Raw genomic sequence first — 18,821 nt, 5'->3', positions numbered from 1 at the left:
CTGTATTGGGACCTGTACTTTTCAATATATTTATAAATGGTCTGGAAAGGAAGACGACGAGTGAGGCAATGAAATTTGTAGATGATACAAAATTATTCAGAGTGGTTAAATCACAAGCGGATTGTGATAAATTGCAGGAAGACCTTGTGAGACTGGGAGATTGGGCATCCAAATGGCAGATGAAATTTAATGTGGACAAGTGCAAGGTGATGCATATATGGAAAAATAACCCATGCTATAGTTACACAATGTTAGGTTCCATATTAGGAGCTACCATCCAAGAAAGAGATCTAGGCGTCATAGTGGATAACACATTGAAATCGACGATTCAGTGTGCTGCGGCAGTCAAAAAAGCAAACACAAAGGGGCGGATTTTAAGAGCCCTGCTCGCCTAAATCCGCCCAAATCCGGGCGGATTTAGGTGAGCAGGGCCCTGCGCGCCGGTGAGCCTATTTTACATAGGCCTACCGGCGCGCGCAGAGCCCCGGGACTCGCGTAAGTCCCGGGGTTTTCGGAGGGGGGCGTGTCGGGGGCGGGACCGAGCGCAGCGGCGTTTTCGGGGCATGTCGGGAGCGTTCTGGTGGCGGGCCCGGGGGCGTGGCCGCGCCCTCCGGACCCGCCCCCAGGTTGCGTCCCGGCGCGCTAGCGGCCCGCTGGCGCGCGGGGATTTACTTCTCCCTCCGGGAGGCGTAAATCCCCCGACAAAGGTAAGTGAGGGGTTTAGACAGGGCCGGGCGGGTGGGTTAGGTAGGGGAAGGGAGGGGAAGGTGAGGGGAGGGCAAAGGAAAGTTCCCTTCGAGGCCGCTCCGATTTCGGAGCGGCCTCGGAGGGAATGGAGGTAGGCTGTGCGGCTCGGCGCGCGCCGGCTATACGGAATCGATAACCTTGCGCGCGCCGATCCCGGATTTTAGCGGATACGCGCGGCTACACGCGTATCTACTAAAATCCAGCGTACTTTTGTTTGCGCCTGGAGCGCCAACAAAAGTATGCCTATTCGCGGTATTTGAAAATCTACCCCAATGTTGGGAATTATTAGAAAAGGAATGGTGAATAAAACGGAAAATGTCATAATGCCTCTGTATCGCTCCATGGTGAGACCGCACCTTGAATACTGTGTACAATTCTGGTCACCACATCTCAAAAAAGATATAGTTGCGATGGAGAAGGAACAGAGAAGGGTGACCAAAATGATAAAGGGGATGGAACAGCTCCCCTATGAGGAAAGACTAAAGAGGTTAGGAGGGACTGTTCAGCTTGGAGAAGAGATGGCTGAGGAGGATATGATAGAGATGTTTAAAATCATGAGAGGTCTAGAATGGGTAAATGTGAATCGGTTATTTACTCTTTTGGATAATAAAAGGACTAGGGGACACTCCATGAAGTTAGCATGGGGCACATTTAAAACTAATCAGAGAAAGTTCTTTTTCACTCAACGCACAATTAAACTCTGGAATTTGTTGCCAGAGGATATGGTTAGTGCAGTTAGTGTTGCTGGGTTTAAAAAAGGATTGGAGAAGTTCTTGGAGAAGTCCATTACCTGCTATTAATTAAGTTGACTTAGAAAACAGCCACTGCTATTACTAGCAACAGTAACATGGAATAGACTTAGTTTTTGGGTTCTTATGGCCTGGATTGGCCACTGTTGGAAACAGGATGCTGGGCTTGATGGAACCTTGGTCTGACCCAGTATGGCATGTTCTTATTGTGCAGAATAAAAACTATTTTCACAAATTTTGAGTTTTGGGCTAGACTGGGTTATCAATTGGGCTGAAAAAAAAATGTTGGCATCTGGCAACACTGATCGTACCGGCACTGCCTTAGACACAACGTATGTGGTATTCTCCTATGTTTAAAAAGCATAATTTAATTAGCCAGTTCATTTCTAATAAAATTAATGTAACTGAAGCAAAATATAATTATTTTGGTGTCAAATCAGCCACATTTGTAATGCTGCAGACGAAATAAGAAGTTGACCGTTAGGAAAGCACGGAGAAGGCAAAGTCCAACCCCTTCTAGCAATTTGGGAGAAATGAGTTGCGCGTTTCTTTGGTATCTCAGTGTAAAAGACAATGGGAAGAGCTCCCTAGATGTGAGTGCAAATCGCTGTTACAGTGAAGGAAGGGGCCTGGCTTGGCAGGCGGGCGAGTTGTGGAAGAAGCCAGCCCCTCCCCCCCCCCGTGCGCCCATCCGCGGGGAGGGGAGGCGCGAGGGCTGCCAGTCAGGCTCGGGGAGGGGAGAGGGCTGCCAGTCAGGCTCGGGGAGGGGAGGGGCGAGGGCTGCCAGTCAGGCTCAGGGAGGGGAGGGGCGAGGGCTGCCAGTCAGGCTAGGGGAGGGGAGGGGCGAGGGCTGCCAGTCAGGCTCGGGGAGGGGAGGGGCGAGGGCTGCCAGTCAGGCTCAGGGAGGAGGGCCGGGGGGTGATGTCAGTGCATCAGCTGCTCGGTGACCGAGAGGAGACATTACGGCGGGGCAGGACAGGCGAGGTGGCAGACAGACAGACGGCTCGCTCGGTCCCCGGTGAGAGGGATCTGTGTTATTCAGCTCCTGGCGGCGGCGGCGCTGCTATGGACAGCGACGAGGAGACGGTGGAGGAGACGGTGGAAGGTGAGCGGCGGCGGTTAACGGAGGGAGCGAGCGAGGGAGGAAGACGGGCGGAGGGCCCCCGCGCCGGGGCTTTTCCCGGTGGCCGGAACCGAGGACCGTTGCCCTGTCTCCGCGGCTCTGCTGTGCCTTCCTCCGCCCTGAGCAGGCTGCCGGGCTTCTTTTCCCATTCAGCGACACCAAACAGCTCTTAAGCGTATGCAGCAGCTGCCCAGCTCTCCCTGCCACACATGTTTACGTGTCTGCATGTGCTGCCCAGCTCTCCCTGCCACACGTGTTTACGTGTCTGCATGTGCTGCCCAGCTTTCCCTGCCACATGTCTGCATGTGCTGCCCAGCTCTCCCTGCCACACGTGTTTACGTGTCTGCATGTGCTGCCCAGCTTTCCCTGCCACATGTCTGCATGTGCTGCCCAGCTCTCCCTGCCACACGTTTTTACGTGTGTACATGTGCTGCCCAGCTCTCCCTGCCACACGTTTTTACATGTGTGTACATGTGCTGCCCAGCTTTCCCTGCCACACGTGTGTACATGTGTCTGCATGTGCTGCCCAGCTGTCCCTGCCACACGTTTTTACATCTCTGCATGTGCTGCCCAGCTCTCCCTGCCACACGTGTTTACATGTGTGTACATGTGCTGCCCAGCTCTCCCTGCCACACGTTTTACATGTGTGTACATGTGCTGCCCAGCTTTCCCTGCCACACATGTGTCTGCATGTGCTGCCCAGCTGTCCCTGCCACACGTGTTTACATGTCTGCATGTGCTGCCCAGCTGTCCCTGCCACATGTTTACATGTGTCTGCATGTGCAGCCCAGCTCTCCCTGCCACACGTGTGTACGTGTCTGCATGTGCAGCCCATCTCTCCCTGCCACACGTGTACGTGTCTGCATGTGCAGCCCAGCTCTCCCTGTCACACGTGTGTACATGTGTCTTCATGTGCTGCCCAGCTCTCCCTGCCACACGTTTTTACATGACGGCATGTGCTGCCCAGCTCTCCCTGCCACACGTGTGTATGTGTCTGCATGTGCTGCCCAGCTCTCCCTGCCACACGTTTACATGTGTGTACATGTATTGCCCAGCTCTCCCAGCCACACGTTTACATGTGTGTACATGTGCTGCCCAGCTCTCCCAGCCACACGTGTGTACATGTGCTGCCCAGCTCTCCCAGCCACACGTGTGTACATGTGCTGCCCAGCTCTCCCTGCCCCACATGTTTACACGTGTGTACATGTGCTGCCCAGCTCTCCCTGCCACACATGTTTACACGTGTGTACATGTGCTGCCCAGCTCTCCCTGCCACACGTGTTTACATGTGTGTACATGTGCTGCCCAGCTCTCCCTGCCACACGTGTTTACACGTGTGTACATGTGCTGCCCAGCTCTCCCAGCCACACGTGTGTACATGTGCTGCCCAGCTCTCCCTGCCACACGTGTTTACATGTCTGCATGTTCTGCCCAGCTCTCCCTGCCACACGTACGTGTCTGCATGTGCTGCCCAGCTCTCCCTGCCACATGTTTACATGTGTGTACTTGTGCTGCCCTGCTCTCCCTGCCACACCTGTACACTAGTGTGCATGTGCTGCCCCGCTCTTCCCACCTCCTGTCCACATGTGCTGCCCAGCTTTCCCTGCCACATGTGTGTACATGTGTGTATATGCTGCCTAGCTCTTCCTGCCACTTGCCCATATGTGCTGCCCAACTCTCCAAGCCATATGTGTAGATGAATGTGCTGCCCAGCGCTCCCTCCTACCTGTCCATATATGCTGCTCACCTCTCACAGCCACATGTGTACATGTGCTGCCCACCTCTCCCAGCCACCTGTCCAAATGTGCTGCCCAGCTTTCCCTGTCACACGTGTGTACATGCTTGTGCTGCCCAGCTTTCCCTGCTGCATGTGTGTGCATGTGCTGCTGAGCTATCCCGTACACATGTGTGTGCATGTGCTGCCCAGCTGTTCCTGCTGCAGGAGTTTCTAGACTCAGAGTGCTGTAAGTGAGGCTGGCTAGTGCCACTGCATGGACTGACTGTAAATAAATGCAACCCACCCTATTGCATCTGAGGAAGAGATTGATGTAGTTGGGGGAGGGGGTGCTGGGTGGCATTTGCCCGAAAGATTCGCCTCCTGCAGTATGAGATGCAATGCTTGCTTTTTAGAGCAGGGGTGGTGAAAACACTCTGTTTGAAGGGGGAAAATCGAGGGTGCCTCACCATGTGGAGCAGAGCCAGCGCCAGACCTGGCTGGGAATCTAGCAGTCCACGAGTCCCAGATTACATGTTGCTTGACTTTGGGAGGATGGGACAGTGCCCGTGTGTGCCCACAGCTGCCTTCCCGGCTGTGTACTGCCACGTCTCTTTTTTTTTTTTTTTGTGGCTTGGCATTTCTGTGCTCTCCGGAAGCTCTGCCTCTTTCCGCTCTCTCTCCTCTCTGTGTTCCAGGAGAGTATGCAGTCCAGCACTTAAAAACTGTTGACGTAAGCATCAGGGAAAACCGAGCATAGGCAGAACTTAACATCACCAGAACCCTAGTAGAATCATCTTTGTGATTGTCTCCCTTTGTACTTGCACTGGTTCCTTTTTATTTATTTGTTTACTACGATAAGTTCTTATGGTGGCAGTACCCGCACAGAATTTCCAGTTTATGAATACGTTTACATTTTATGTGGCCAGGAAACCAACCCCAGCTTGAGGGATCTATGGGGCACTCTTTGTCTCTTTTTTTCAGACCTGTTTGGCAAGAGTGTCCCTTACCAGGAGCTTGCGCTCTGCTGATACAGTTCTCAGGTTTAGCCTCCTTGCCAGTGTCAAGCTGGTGGTCCCAACTGCATCCGAAATCAAAATGTCAATCACCTTTGGCCTATAATCTCAAAATTCCCTAAAAGGAAAATGGCCTGCTAGAACTAAGGTGGTCATTGACTGTCTTGCTCTTCAGCGTGTTTTGCTTCTTGATTACCTTGGATTGCTTTTAGCTGTTACAGTGATATATCATCACTCTCGTTCATTTATAGCGCACCTTTCCAGTCAGAAAGTTCAAGCCGTTTTACAGACAGAGTGGCTGAACAGTACAACTCAACTTAGTGAATTATAGTGTAGGATGCACGTTAAATAGAGAGAAACAATTGTCACGGTATTTTAGAGGAGTTGAAGAGCATTTGCCCAAGTAAAGTATCTCACTAGATAAGTGTAGTACGTAGTTAGCAGGAACGCTGTCTTAAGGGGTTGGTATACGGAATCCTTAGTAGGGTTTGCGTTGCCGGTGGTACAGAATGCTGCTTCAAAGGATAGCGGGGAGGAGTCTGAGAGGTGGAAGGGAACTGCATCGGGTCGGGCCTAAACCCGCAAAGGGTTTCTTCCTGGTGCTGGGGTAGCTCGCCACTTTTGGGGATGACACCTCCAGAGGTGCCCCGAGCGTGTGAGCTCAGAGGGTGCATGGGTGTATAGGGGGTGAGAGATCGCCTGAGGTGGGTCGGGAGCTAGGCCTTTTGAGTGTTTTTGTAAGCTAGGACGAAGAGTTTGAATTTGTTGTGGTGGAGTGCCAGGAGCCAAGATGGGGGGGGGGAGGGGGGTGTTATGTAGGCAAATTTACGTTTACGTTACAGTAACATCAATTCCAAGCAGTCTGTGGTGTCATGCATAGAACATTAAAGGGGGGAAAACTAGAACAGAAACAGCTTAAATTTATAAAGTTACGGCAGGACCGATACTTTTTCTATGGATCTGAAACATGTGTTTCCTAGCACCCAGAAAGATGAATTCAGGACCAGTGGGTTATGCACCTCTACCAGCAGATGAAGACGGGGCAAAGCTGACATCACAGTATATAGACCCCTCCAGTGACATCAGCCTGCCAGTATTCTCCGTCTCCAGCAGGTGGTGGACGTGCATCTCCCTACTGGGGATTGCTTCAAATTTTAGAAGGAGAAATAAAAGGAGATTTAATTCGCCCTGCACTCTTGCGGTGATACCAAATGGTCCCTCCCCCCATTGAGAATTCCTGAGGTGATTTCCTTGGACCCTCAGATGAGTGCCCTGGTCCAGTAGCTGGTTTTCTTCAGCCGGTGTGGACTTAGCTGTTAAAACAGCTGAAAAGCAGAGGGTGCAGGAAGCCAAGTGCCGCAGCCGGAGACCGTCTCTGAACTCAGCCGGGAAAGGCAGAGCTCAGGTAAGGTTTAAAAAAAAAAGACAGAGTAGAAGGTTTGTTTGTAAGGCTTCCCTCTTCCTCTGGGCTCTGTGCTCAGCCTGCCGTTCCAACGTTCGTTCCTGCTCCCCAGGGAGGCTGAGGACAGCCTGGCGGGTTGAGCGGCCCGAGGGGGCCAGGCCCCGCTGCGCACCGAGTGGTAGGCTGCGGTGGCCTTTTCACGCATTTTCCCCTGCATGTTAGGTTGCCCTCTTTAGGGGCCGTCAGTGTGCGCCCAGATTTTGGATGCCCAGTCGGACGCCTACTTGGGCATCCAGGTGATAGCGGCTTCCGTGTTAGGCACGCGCTTGCCTGTGGGCACAATTTGGGCCACATTGTGCTCTTAAGTTTAGAAGGGCGGACGTGTGCCCAGTTTTGCGACGCCTATCCTCGGGACACGTAAATTTTGTGCACCTAAATTTTGGACTCGTATATTTTACGGCATGAATTCAGCTGAACGCACACCTTCAGCTGCCTGTTGAGCGGACTGACAGACTGATGGCGCCTGTGGCTAAGAAACCTAAGTGCCTTTCCCTCTGTGCTGCCTGTCATATTCGGGCATCTCCTCCTGGCATGCCCTCTAAATTGTGTCAGCGCTGCTTAGAGGCTCAGGGAGAATTATCTTCCTCTGATTTTACTAAGCCTGGCTCTTCCCAGCCTGATGACGACCTGGCTAAAGACATCTCAGGAGGGGCGCCTGACCTTGGGACTCCCTTACTGGTTTGTCAGCTCAGTGGGCACAGCACAGGTTCTTCTGGTTTTGGCATGGATCCTTCTGCCTTTTCTTGGATAAAATGTTTTCAAGGATTGCAATCCTTTCTACAGGCGCAGTCCTCAGCCCCGTCCAATCCTGTCAGGTCAGAGTCGCAGGCGGTGACCTCTCACTTGCCCGGTGCTACTGTTATGCGCTGAAGTACACCTAGAACCCTGCCTTCCTACATTTAGGAAAAGACTTAAAACGTGGCTATTCACGAAAGCCTTTCCTGAACTAAACTAAACCTATTCCATTATTACCTATTCGCTCAGATTTTGCCTTAATCATAGTAATTAATATCCCTACCTCATAAGGGCAATTCTTCAACGCTATAAGCACATTGACTGGCATATATGTTATATATATTTAAACCCCTGCTTCTTTTCTCTGATCCAAGTTATACTACTCCCTTGTTTTATTGTAACTGCATTCCTTAGCCTTCTCTTGTTTAACGTTTTTTACTACTATTACTATTATTTTATTATTATTATTACTTAGATCAATGTTATTTATTGCCTTTTGTTCCCTATCTACTTGTTAATTGTAAACCGACATGATGCGATTTTTATCGCGAATGCCGGTATAGAAAAACTTAAATAAATAAAATAAAAATAGATTGGCAGCAGGTCCCCCCGATAGGAATCCGGATGGCTCTGTTGGTGAGGCCGATCCTGACTCTCTGGAAAATGGGAAAAATTCCTCCAGGACTGGAACTGTGTCGGACTGTGTTGCGGTTCTTTCATAGAGATGAGTTACCGGCTCTGATTTCCCAGACGTTAAAAGATGCTGGGAGTACCTGGGGCAGATTCCATGTTTGAGCCAAAGAAAAATCCCATTTTGGTTTCTTTGCATAAAGTCTTTTGTTTTTTTCCCTGTTAAGGAGAATCGATTGATCTTGAGTGGGACACCCCAGAGGCTAATTTCAAAGGGGCTTGGGCTCTGGAAGGCCTGCATCCCCTGGATCCAGTGGTGAGAGAGCATTTGCGTTTTTGCCAGCTGGATTAAAGAAGCTATTGGTTCAGCTTACATTTCCAGAGGCTTCTTAAGTCTCTGAGGACCTTTGAGCTATTCCATGAGAAGTCAAGCAACTTCGTGGGCAGAGTTACCTAAGGAGATTTACAAAGCAGCCACGTGTGGGCTTCCTTGCATAAATTCTGAAAGCATTCTAGGTTGGATGTGCGTGCTAGGGAGTTTGCCTCCTTTTTGGCTGGGGTCCTGAGGGCAGGCTTGTCTGGCTCACTCTCTTCTTAAGAGTGGCTTGGATCCATCCCATGCATTCTGGACTGGTTTGGTGGGACGATAAGGAAGGAGAAATTAGGTGTCTTACCTGCTAATTTTCTTTCCTTGAGTCCAACCAGTCCAGGTTCCCACCCATTATTAGCCGTCAGCCTGCTATACAGATAAGTCTGTTCAGTCATTAAGAGGATAGTTTTAAGGACCTAGTTTGTTAAAGGGTCTTGTTGAGTATCCCCTGCTCATGGGAGGGGGGGGGTGGAGCTTTATACGGTTTGCTTTGTTACAGTTATAGTGAAATGCTTCAGGCTTCACAGTGCCCTATAAGGGCTGATGTCAGTGAATCAGATTCTACTCTGTCGCCATCTGCTGGCAGGGGGGGCTAGACCCATGCGTTGTGTACTGGTCTGGTGGGCTCAAGAAAAGAAAAGAAAATTAATGGGCAAGAAAGCTAATTTCACCTTTTAGTCAATATTTAAACATTTCTTGTCTCTCTTAAATGTTTATTCGGGTCTTGTACAGTGGTGCTCATATCTAATACTGCTATAGAAATGATACAGTGCCTTGTAAAAGTCTTCACATCCTTGTATATTTTTCACATTCTGCTGTGTACAAAATCCAAAAGTGGGAGTTTGTTTCGCTGATCTACACAACATACTCAGTATCTTCATTGTGAAAGAATAATTATAGAAATAATCCAAAAGTTATTAAGGAATAAAAAAACCAAACCAACCAAAAGTCTTGCTTGGTGAAAGCTCCTTCTTGCAGCAGAAACAGCCATGAGTCATTTAGGATAAGCGTCTGCCAATTATGCACAGCGGGATGGTGCAGTTTTTGCCCATTCTTCTTGGCAGAAGAACTCTGGTTCTTTCGAGTTGACTAGGAATCATCTGTGGACTGCAGTCTTCAAGTCTTTTTTGAATCTGTGTTGAAAACTGTTTTGGCACATACCGGTTAGCATCGTGGCCCTTTGCTTCCTCATGCATTTGTTTTGAGATCATAACCTCAGTGACTGGCAGGCTATCAGTTTGATCTGTTTCTGTTGTTTTATCACATTTTGATTAATTACGCATGGTTTTACTGTACACTGCTTAGGAGTAAGGGATAAATCATTGTACATTTTAAGAAAATAAATGTCCAGAATTAGATCCAGAGGAAAGGGATCATCATCTGCCAGTGATGCTCCTGGAAGGGAGGGGGCTGCTGCTTCCCGGTTGGTTTTTCTCAGACTGCCTGTGTGCACTGTTTGTGTTTGGGACGTCCCAAGTACTTTTTGTGTGCTTGGAACAGATTTTGTGGTAGCGTAATGTCCTGACGTTGCTGCGTGTTCAGTATGCAGGAGAGAAAGAGAAGGTCACAGAGCAGGAGTGATGTCTGAGAGTGGGCGATCTTCATGTATTTTGGTCTTACTAATGAACAGTTTTTGTAAGGTAAATAGGAGGTTTATAGGAGCCAGGCTCAGCACGCTCCCAAAATCTTTTTGATCTTCCATTTCACAGTGGGCACACATTGCCAAAGTACGTCCTGTTTAATCTGTCTCCTTTTGACTGGTTGTAAGTTTTGCAATTAAGGCTTATTTGAGTTTTCCTGTGCCATAAATTCAGAATTTTTTTTCACGTATATGTAGAGAGAGAGACCCCTCTAAGCCTATGCCAAGCTGAGCTAGTCCTGGTTTCTTTACGCCATGGCATGCTGGGAGATGTAGTTCAGATCTCCCTATTGAGTTCCCAGAGAGAAGCAGGACTGCGCCTGCCTGCAAGGGGGCTGGCTCAGCTTGGCTTAGAGTTATATGGTCAGCCTGATAATACAGCCGGGACTTGTTGGGCCATGAAAGCATCAGTACTAGCTAGAAAATTAAAAAAAAAAAAAATCCGATATTTTAGTTGGCAATTTTGTAGTTTTCTTTCCTAATATAAAAAGATTAATTGTTTGTAAGTTTCCATGTACCGGGCTTCGATTGTTTTTGAATGGGAGTAAGATGTATGCTGCCTGGACTTGCACGTACAGGCGTTCCTTTGGGTATATTAGTTCACCGGCAGTGTCCTTGATCTAGACAGCATTTACATATTAACAATGGGGCCGGGTCCTGGGCTTGATCACGGCGCTGTGCAGTAAAATGCTGGGAGACTCAAGTTCAGAGGTCGGGCACCTTCACGCCAGGAAGAGGGGGCTGGAAGGAACCCCCTTCCTGGGAGAAAAGTGTTAGTTTTGGAGGAGAATTTGCTCCTGCAGTAAGGGATCATGTGTCTCATGGACATGCAGTCTGGGGGATTTTAAAGTGACAGCATGGTTGGGAATAGGGGAGGCATTATGTAGGAAGTTGTATGTTGCTTGCTTTTAGGAATTTCTGTAGGTGCCTGAACTTTGCTTGGTAGGTGGGCTTCACTGACTTTGCTGAATTTTAAGTAATTTTGGAAATATGAAAGCAATGCATCTTAAGTTTTATGTGGCCTGGGTGGTAGCATGCCTTAGACCACAGGATCACGACTCTCTTCACCACCAGGAAGGCTTTGCCATTGAGTAACACTATGGCTCCTTCCTGTCTCTGTTCGCCTGAGGCATCCGGACTGGGAAATGAAGCTGATTTCTGGTTTGCCTCGCACTGGGTCTTCAACTCGCGGCTGGGTAACAATGACCTTGTTCTCTGTTTGTCTGTATATGTTGCACATACATCCATAGTACACTTCTCTCTGTTACTGTGCAATGTCTACACATCTGACTAGGTAATCTAGATCTCCTTGTTTGTCCTTTTCCCCAATGTTTTTGTCTCTCATCCTCTCCCAGGATGACAGCCTGAGTGACACAGGGTCCCCTTGCTGGTGATGAGCTGGGACAGAAGTCTGCTCTAATGCTGCATCACTCTTTGGCCAGCAGGTTGCTCTTGTGGGGGCACTTATCGTCCCCAGTATGGCCCGAGCACATACCATGTATCTCACCAGCTCTGAAGGACAGGAACCACTAGTTTCCTGCCCCTCAGTGCATAGCATTGCAAATATGTCACAGGCTGGTCCTTATTGGCATATCTGGCTGCAACATCTGAAATGTAGCCTTTAATGGCAGATAAGAACCCAGGGCCTATCTAGTCTGTCCAGTTTATTTCCTGGTGCATACCGTAGATGCCCAGCTGATTACGGCTTTCTCTTGACTTCTTCACAGCATATGTACATTAATCTTGTTTATACCTTACCCATCTCTGTCAGTCTTGCATTCAGATGCATCATTCTGTGATTCCTTATTGTCTGCTAGACCAGTCCATTTCACCTGGGATTATCCCGCTCCTCAGCTGCTGGAGATGGAGGACACACCCCCCCCCTCTATGATGTCAGACTTTGCATAAAGGGGGTGTGATCGGAGGCTCTCGTTAGTAGTTCTCTGTCTCCTGCAGCTGCGGACAAGAGTTGATGGACTTTTCCTTTCTTCCAGAATCATGCTGCGGTCCTGCCCTGATGGACTAACAAGCACCTGAGACAGCAGCCTTTCGGGGTTGATTTTTCAAGTTCAGCTGCTTCCCAGCTTTGGGTGGGCCCTAGCCTATGGGTCTCTGTTCCCAAGGCACTGAGGATCCCCCCTCCCCCAGGAGGATCCCTCTCCATAGGAACTTGTCTTCCCAAATTTGAGGTTGAGGTCCTCACTCTCACTTTCTTTCTCTCTCTTCCCCTAAACTTTCTCTCTCCTGTCCTCAAGACTGCTTGCCTTCTGCCTTGCTCTCATACTCTGCAACAGGCCTCAGTAAAGTTGCAAAAAAAAAAAAAAAAGAGAATGCAGGAAGTAGGAGGAACAAATTTCTCCAAGACAGGCCACGGGGTGTGGCAGGGGAGCTTCCCTGAAGGTGATGAGTACTTGGAGGGGGAGGCATGGTTGATGGTAAGGCACACTGCAATACACCACATCTGAAAGGGAGTGAGAACAGGCAATAACCACGGGAGTACAGGCCAAAAAAAAAAAGAGAGAGGCTTTAATAGCTGAGTGCATTGAAAAGAAGTACAGAAGCAGAAAAAACTGCTTTTCTGTACTTCTTCTCTTTTAAAGTTAAAAATATAAAATAACTCGGCGGCCGTTTTCATTATTGGCAGACAGGCAGGTTTACCGGCGTCGGTCTTCATAACCGGCAGCTGCGGCAGGACGCGTTAGGAAGGAGGCGCTAAGGTTGCGCAAGCGACCCTAGTGCCTCCTTCCTAGTGCAACCCCCTAATTTCCATATTACATGGCACCCCCCTTGTGGGCGCCATGAGTGCGTTAAAAAAGCAGGCGCTGAAAAGTCAGCGCCCGCTTTCAGCTCACATAATTGCATTGGCCCCTAAGTGTGAAATAGTTTATTTGGAGAGGAATAGTTTTTTTTATGAGCCTGTTCAAGTGACTTGTTTTCTGAAGGATAAAGAGAGATGCATTTTATCAGGCTCCATCGTCATCGTCTGAGGATTTGGATTTATTGGCCCCATGAGAACCAGTTATTAATCTGATTTGACTTGGATTTCGGCAAGCTTAACTTTTTTACCCCCTTTCGGTTCTTTGGGATAATTTATGAGGCCCTACCCCTGAGAATCTCTTTCCTGTTGTGACATTTGAAATCCTTTTTCGTCACGCAGTAAAAAAGAAAGCAAATTATTTAGACACAAACAAAACTGGAAAACTACTTTATTTTTATAATGCAAAAAAATAAGAGATGGAAATGTTTAAACAAGTGCTGTAGAATTTTCTAAATTCTTATCATAGAATTAACCCCCGAGCTGCCGCAGAACTGTGGGGCTGCAGGTTGGTCCTTCTGCTCCCTGTTGTCTAAACTTATGATAGAGGTGAGGGTGGGTGGATAACACCAACAATGCCTAGGGGCGGCAAAAATCCTAAATCCTCCTCTGACTGCTGGACTGGGATGTGAAATGTTGGACACAACACAAAGGGCCTGATTATCAAAAGTATTTTCACACTTAAAACTAGGTTTTACACGTGTAAATGCACTTTGTTCAGGTAAATGGGCTTTTGAAAATTGCAAGGATAGTATGTTAGATTTACACATGTAAATCCTTATCTCCAGAGTCTATAACCTTTCCTTTAACAAGCAGGACATGGCCAAGCATTTTCCTTGGCCAGAGAATCTCTTTCCTCTGTCCTTCTAGTGTTGAGGCCGGGTTCAGTAGAAGTCCCGTGGTCCATAGTCAGCAGCACGAGGAGCGAGAAAGTTATCCAAGTGAAGATATCTGGATAACTTTTATTCATAGAGTCAGCGGACTGCAGCCGGCTATGGTTCCTCTGAATACACCGGGATAAAATCCAAGTTATCCAGATGACGTTAGGACTATTCTCTGGCACAACTAGGCTTCACCCGGACGATGCTGAATATCGGCGTTATCTGGGTAAGGTAGCCCTGCCCTGGAAGGCCTCTGATCTATCCGGATACATTTACACTTACCTGGCTAAACTGGCAGCGATTGGCATAGCAGGAAATTCATGTCCTGTGCTTTGTCCAGCCAAGTCCCTAACGTAGCCAGATAAAGCTGTCTCGATATGGATCTGCACGTATCTAATCACTCGTTCACTAAATCCAGCCATGCTGATAACTGAATTGGTGCCTCATGTCTTTATCTGACAGCTGTTAATGTAGTGATTAACAAAAAACTGTGACAATCTGCTCCATTTAAATGCTGTTCCACTGATAACATGTTTGAAAATCAAATATGTCTTGTTTTCTCTCTCCATCCCTTCTTCCAGCCCCAAAAATTTCAGATTGGATGAGAATTCACATACATAAGCTTCCTTTTCACTTCTTTAAGTTTAAAATAACACAATGTTTCCTAGCGTGTAGCAGATTGACTTAGGACCAATGGGTATAGTGTACTCCTGATAGCAGTTGGAGACGGATCAGATTTCAATCTGACGTCAGCCCTAGTACATATACCCCTGCAGGAAGTGCAGCTCTTCAGTATTTTCCATATCCATAACAGTTCCGGACTCTATGCACGCTCGCACAGTGTTAGAGTAATTTACCAAAAGAAACCCAAAACAAGAAGAAATCTTACCTCTACAGACGAGCCCCGCTCTCCTGCGGTGACACCCCTTGGGTCCCTCCCCCAGTTGAGAATTCCCAAGGTGATTTCCCAGGAGAATGGAGACTGTCGACCACAGCCTTCCAGTTGATAGTAAACCGTTGGGGAACACCAACCATGGACCTCCTGGCAAACTGGTCCAACGCCCAAGGGCCCAGCTTCTTCAGCCGCAGACGGGATCCTCAGTCCCAGGGAATCGATGGCCTGGCCACAGGAAACTCTACTATACGCCTTCCCATCATGGACCCTATTGGGCGGAATCATCCACAAGATAGAGCACCACAAGGGAGCAGTACTTCTAGTGGCCCCAGACTGGCCAAGAAGGCCGTGGTATGCAGACATGCGAAGGCTACCAACAGAGAGCCCTCTTCCGCTACCGCCACACAGGGACCTGCTCCAACAAGGGACGATCCTCCATGAGGACCCAGCTCGATTCTCTCTTACAGTCTGTCCATTGAGAGGACTCGCCTGAAGAAGAGCAGATACTCAGGGGCAGTAATTGACACTCTGATCCGAGCACGCAAGTTCTCCACATCCCTAACATACATAAGGATTTGGAGAGTATTCGGAGCCTGGTGTGAGGACCGCGACATCATCCCACGGTTAGTCAAAATTCCCACGATTTTGGATTTCCTGCAGAATGGCCTACAAAAGGGGTTGTCTCTCAACTCCATCAAGGTATAGGTGGCTGCACTGTCATGCTACGGAACCAAGAGTGAGGGCTGTAGCCTAACCTCTCACCCAGGCGTCTCCCGCTTCCTCAAAGGAGTCAAGCAGATCCGACCACCCCTAAAGTGGCCAGTGCCTCTATGGAACCTCAACCTAGTCCTAGACTTCTTAGCAGGAGCCTCCTTCAGACCTCTCCGTGGCCTGTCCCTCCGCCTATTAACATTGAAAACTGCCTTCCTGGTGGCAGTCTGTTCGGCCCGTCGTATCTCCGAGCTACAAGCACTGTCCTGCCAGGAGCCGTTCCTCAGACTCACTCCGGGAGCCATTCAGTTAAGCACTGTCCCGTCCTTCCTCCCCAAAGTGGTTTCTCTCTTCCATCTCAACCAAACCATCTCGCTACCATCGCCAGATGAGCATAAGCATCCGGAAGAATCTTGCTGTCTGCGCCACCTCAATGTCAGCAGACTCCTAGACCGATACCTGGAAAGGTTGGAATCCGTATGAAAGATGGACCATCTATTCGTCCTTCACAGCGGGAAGAAGCAAGGGGAAGCGGCCTCACGGGCAACCATAGCCCGCTGGATCAAAGAAGTTATCAAGGCGGCCTACGTAGCAGGCAAGCCACTGTCCTTGCAAGTCAAGACTCATTCCACTAAAGCCCAGGCAGTGTCCTGGGCGGAAACCAAGATGCTGTCACCCGCCGAGATCTGTTGGGTGGCGACATGGTCTCCATCCACACCTTCTCCAGGTTCTACCGCCTGGATGTTCAGGCTCGAGAGGACACAGCATTCGCAAGGGCAGTACTAAATGGGCCACGGACAGCCTCCCACCCGGTTCGGGGAGTAACTTTTATACATCCCATTGGTGCTGAGTCCATCTGCTACACGCTAGGAAATGGAGATGTTACTTACCTGATAATTTCGTTTTCCTTAGTGTAGACAGATGGACTCAGCATCCCACCCACGGCTGCCGTCATGCATGGAATTCTCGGGCGACATCTCCCCAAGAGCGAGATAATCACGGGTAAGCCAAGTTTCCCTCCAATTAGGACACCCACCCTACCGGATGTCGATGTTTCTCGGTTGAGGGCACTGGCGGTCTCCAACTATAGCAACTCAACCAGTTCAAGTTAACCAAGTTATAAAGTTAATCCAGTTATCCAAGTTATTCAAGTTATTCAGTCACGCATATATCCACAATTGCTTTTCGAGGAGAATACTGAAGAGCTGCACTTCCTGCAGGGGTATATGTACTAGGACTGACGTCAGATTGAAATCTGATCCGTCTCCAACTGCTATCAGGAGTACACTATACCCATTGGTTCTGAGTCCATCTGTCTACACTAAGGAAAACAAAATTATCAGGTAAGTAATTTCTCCAATATTGTGCGGTCTGCATGTACTTGCTGCCAAGCCTGGACCACTTCCCCACTTTAGCGGTATTTAAAATGAAACTCCTGTCCTATTCTGCCAGCAGCCCGAACGCACATCTCCCAGCTAAAAATGTATGAAGACCCAGTTTTCTGCTCTAGACTAGACTATTGCAGTGGCCCCTTCTGTGGTCTGTCAGCTTTGGCTTGATGTCTTCTGCTGCTGCTTTAGAAATGCTCCACACATGGATTTGCACTTTAATTACTCACTGTTCCAAACCTGTGCTAAAAGTGAGTTACAATTCAGTTACAGTAGGTAGATGCCTTCCCTGGGAGGCTTAGAATCTAAAGGTTTATTTACTAAGCTTTTCCCCCCATAGACACAGAATGGAGAAAAATCATTAGTAAATAAGGCCCTAAGTTTGTATTTTTATTTATTTATTTAAAAGTATTTATATACTGCTTTTTAAAATAAAATTTTATCAAAACGGTTTACAACATGTTAAAATAAAGTGAAAATAAAATATAACTAAAATAAACTTAAAATACATAAATTTAACTAAATAGCTAGATAAATGTTAGCTAAAACAAATTATTAAATAACAAAATAATAATAATGGTAACATGCCATGGGTAAAGAGTAGGGAGGGTAAAAGGGATGGAGGGGGGGGGTAGCAACGTATCGAATTGTAATGTCCTAGAAAGAACACGGATGGAATGAAAGAGGAGAGACGTTAAGGTAATATGTATCTGATGAGAGAAATTTAGGGGATGGAGTTTCATTTTTGATCGGGGAGATGCTTAGTGGGAATGTTAAATGCTTGTTGAAAAAAGAATGTTTTTAAAGCCTTTTTGAAATGATGAGGATTTGATATTAAACGGAGTGGGTTGGGTAAAGAGTTCCAGAGAGATGGTCCTGCTACTGAAAAAGCTCTTTTCCTGGTGATATCTAATCTAGCCTGTCGTGGTGATGGAATGTCTAAGAGATTTTGAGTAAGTGATCTTAAGTGTCGGGTGGGTTTGTAAATGCGGAGTAAGGTGCAAAGCCAGGTGGATGTAGAGTTGTAGATTAAACTATGGATGATTGAGATTACTTTGTATTTTATCCTGTATTTTATGGGTAACCAGTGAAGGGAATGTAAAATAGGTGTAATATGATTGCGAATGGGGGTACCGGATAATAAGCGAGCTGCACTATTTTGAACTAATTGTAGCGGGTGAATTGATGAATCAGATAGACCTAGATAAAGAGCGTTACAATAGTCTAGACCAGAAAATATAAGAGATTGTAGAACAGTCCTGAAATCACGATAGAAAAGAAGAGGACGAAGACGTTTCAGAAGCTGTAATTTGTAGAATGATTTCTTTGTTAGGGAGGAGATTTGTTGTTTCATAGATAAGTCTGTATTTATGGTTACACCTAGATTTATGGCATGGCAGTTAATTGGAATGGTTGAGCCATTGAAAGTGAAATGAGATGGTGGGCCTATAGAGGAATCTGTAATGGATGTTAAATGGACTAATTCAGTTTTTGATGGATTTAATTTTAAACGATTATGAGATAGCCAAGAGTTAATGGTGGAAAGGTAGAGTGAAACTAAAGATAGAGTATCGGACCAGGAAGTTTTGTAGGGGACCAGAAATTGAATGTCGTCTGCATAAATTTTGAATTGTAGGTTGAGTGAAGATAAGATATGACAAAGCGGAAGAAGATATATATTGAATAATATGGGAGATAATGAAGATCCTTGGGGAACGCCGGATGGAATTGTGTAGGGGGTAGAGGATTGATGGTTAATATTAACTTGTTGAGGACGATCTGTAAGAAAAGATGAAAACCAACTTAATACTGTTCCAGTGATGCCTATTGCTTGTAGGCCTGAGATGAGAATTTGGTGATCGACCGTATCAAATGCTGCTGAGATATCTAAAAATACTATAATGTAATCTGTATATGAATCAAATGCCCGGAATAATGTGTCAAAG

General features: G+C 47.6%; 1 protein-coding gene across 1 annotated transcript in view; it reads left to right on the top strand.

The window, feature by feature from the left end:
- The first annotated feature begins 2,413 nt into the window (after window positions 1-2,413).
- Window positions 2,414-18,821, top strand: part of SETD7 (SET domain containing 7, histone lysine methyltransferase) — a 77,388-nt gene continuing 60,980 nt past the window's right edge. Inside the window, exon 1 of the mRNA XM_029596087.1 lies at window positions 2,414-2,601. Within this exon, the coding sequence (XP_029451947.1) occupies window positions 2,418-2,601 (184 nt within the window). The 5' untranslated portion in view covers window positions 2,414-2,417. The remainder of the gene's footprint in view (window positions 2,602-18,821) is intronic.

The sequence above is a fragment of the Rhinatrema bivittatum genome, chromosome 1 (genome assembly GCF_901001135.1).
Source record: "Rhinatrema bivittatum chromosome 1, aRhiBiv1.1, whole genome shotgun sequence".
Lineage (NCBI taxonomy): Eukaryota > Metazoa > Chordata > Amphibia > Gymnophiona > Rhinatrematidae > Rhinatrema > Rhinatrema bivittatum.
This window is presented reverse-complemented; position numbering and strand designations above follow the sequence as displayed.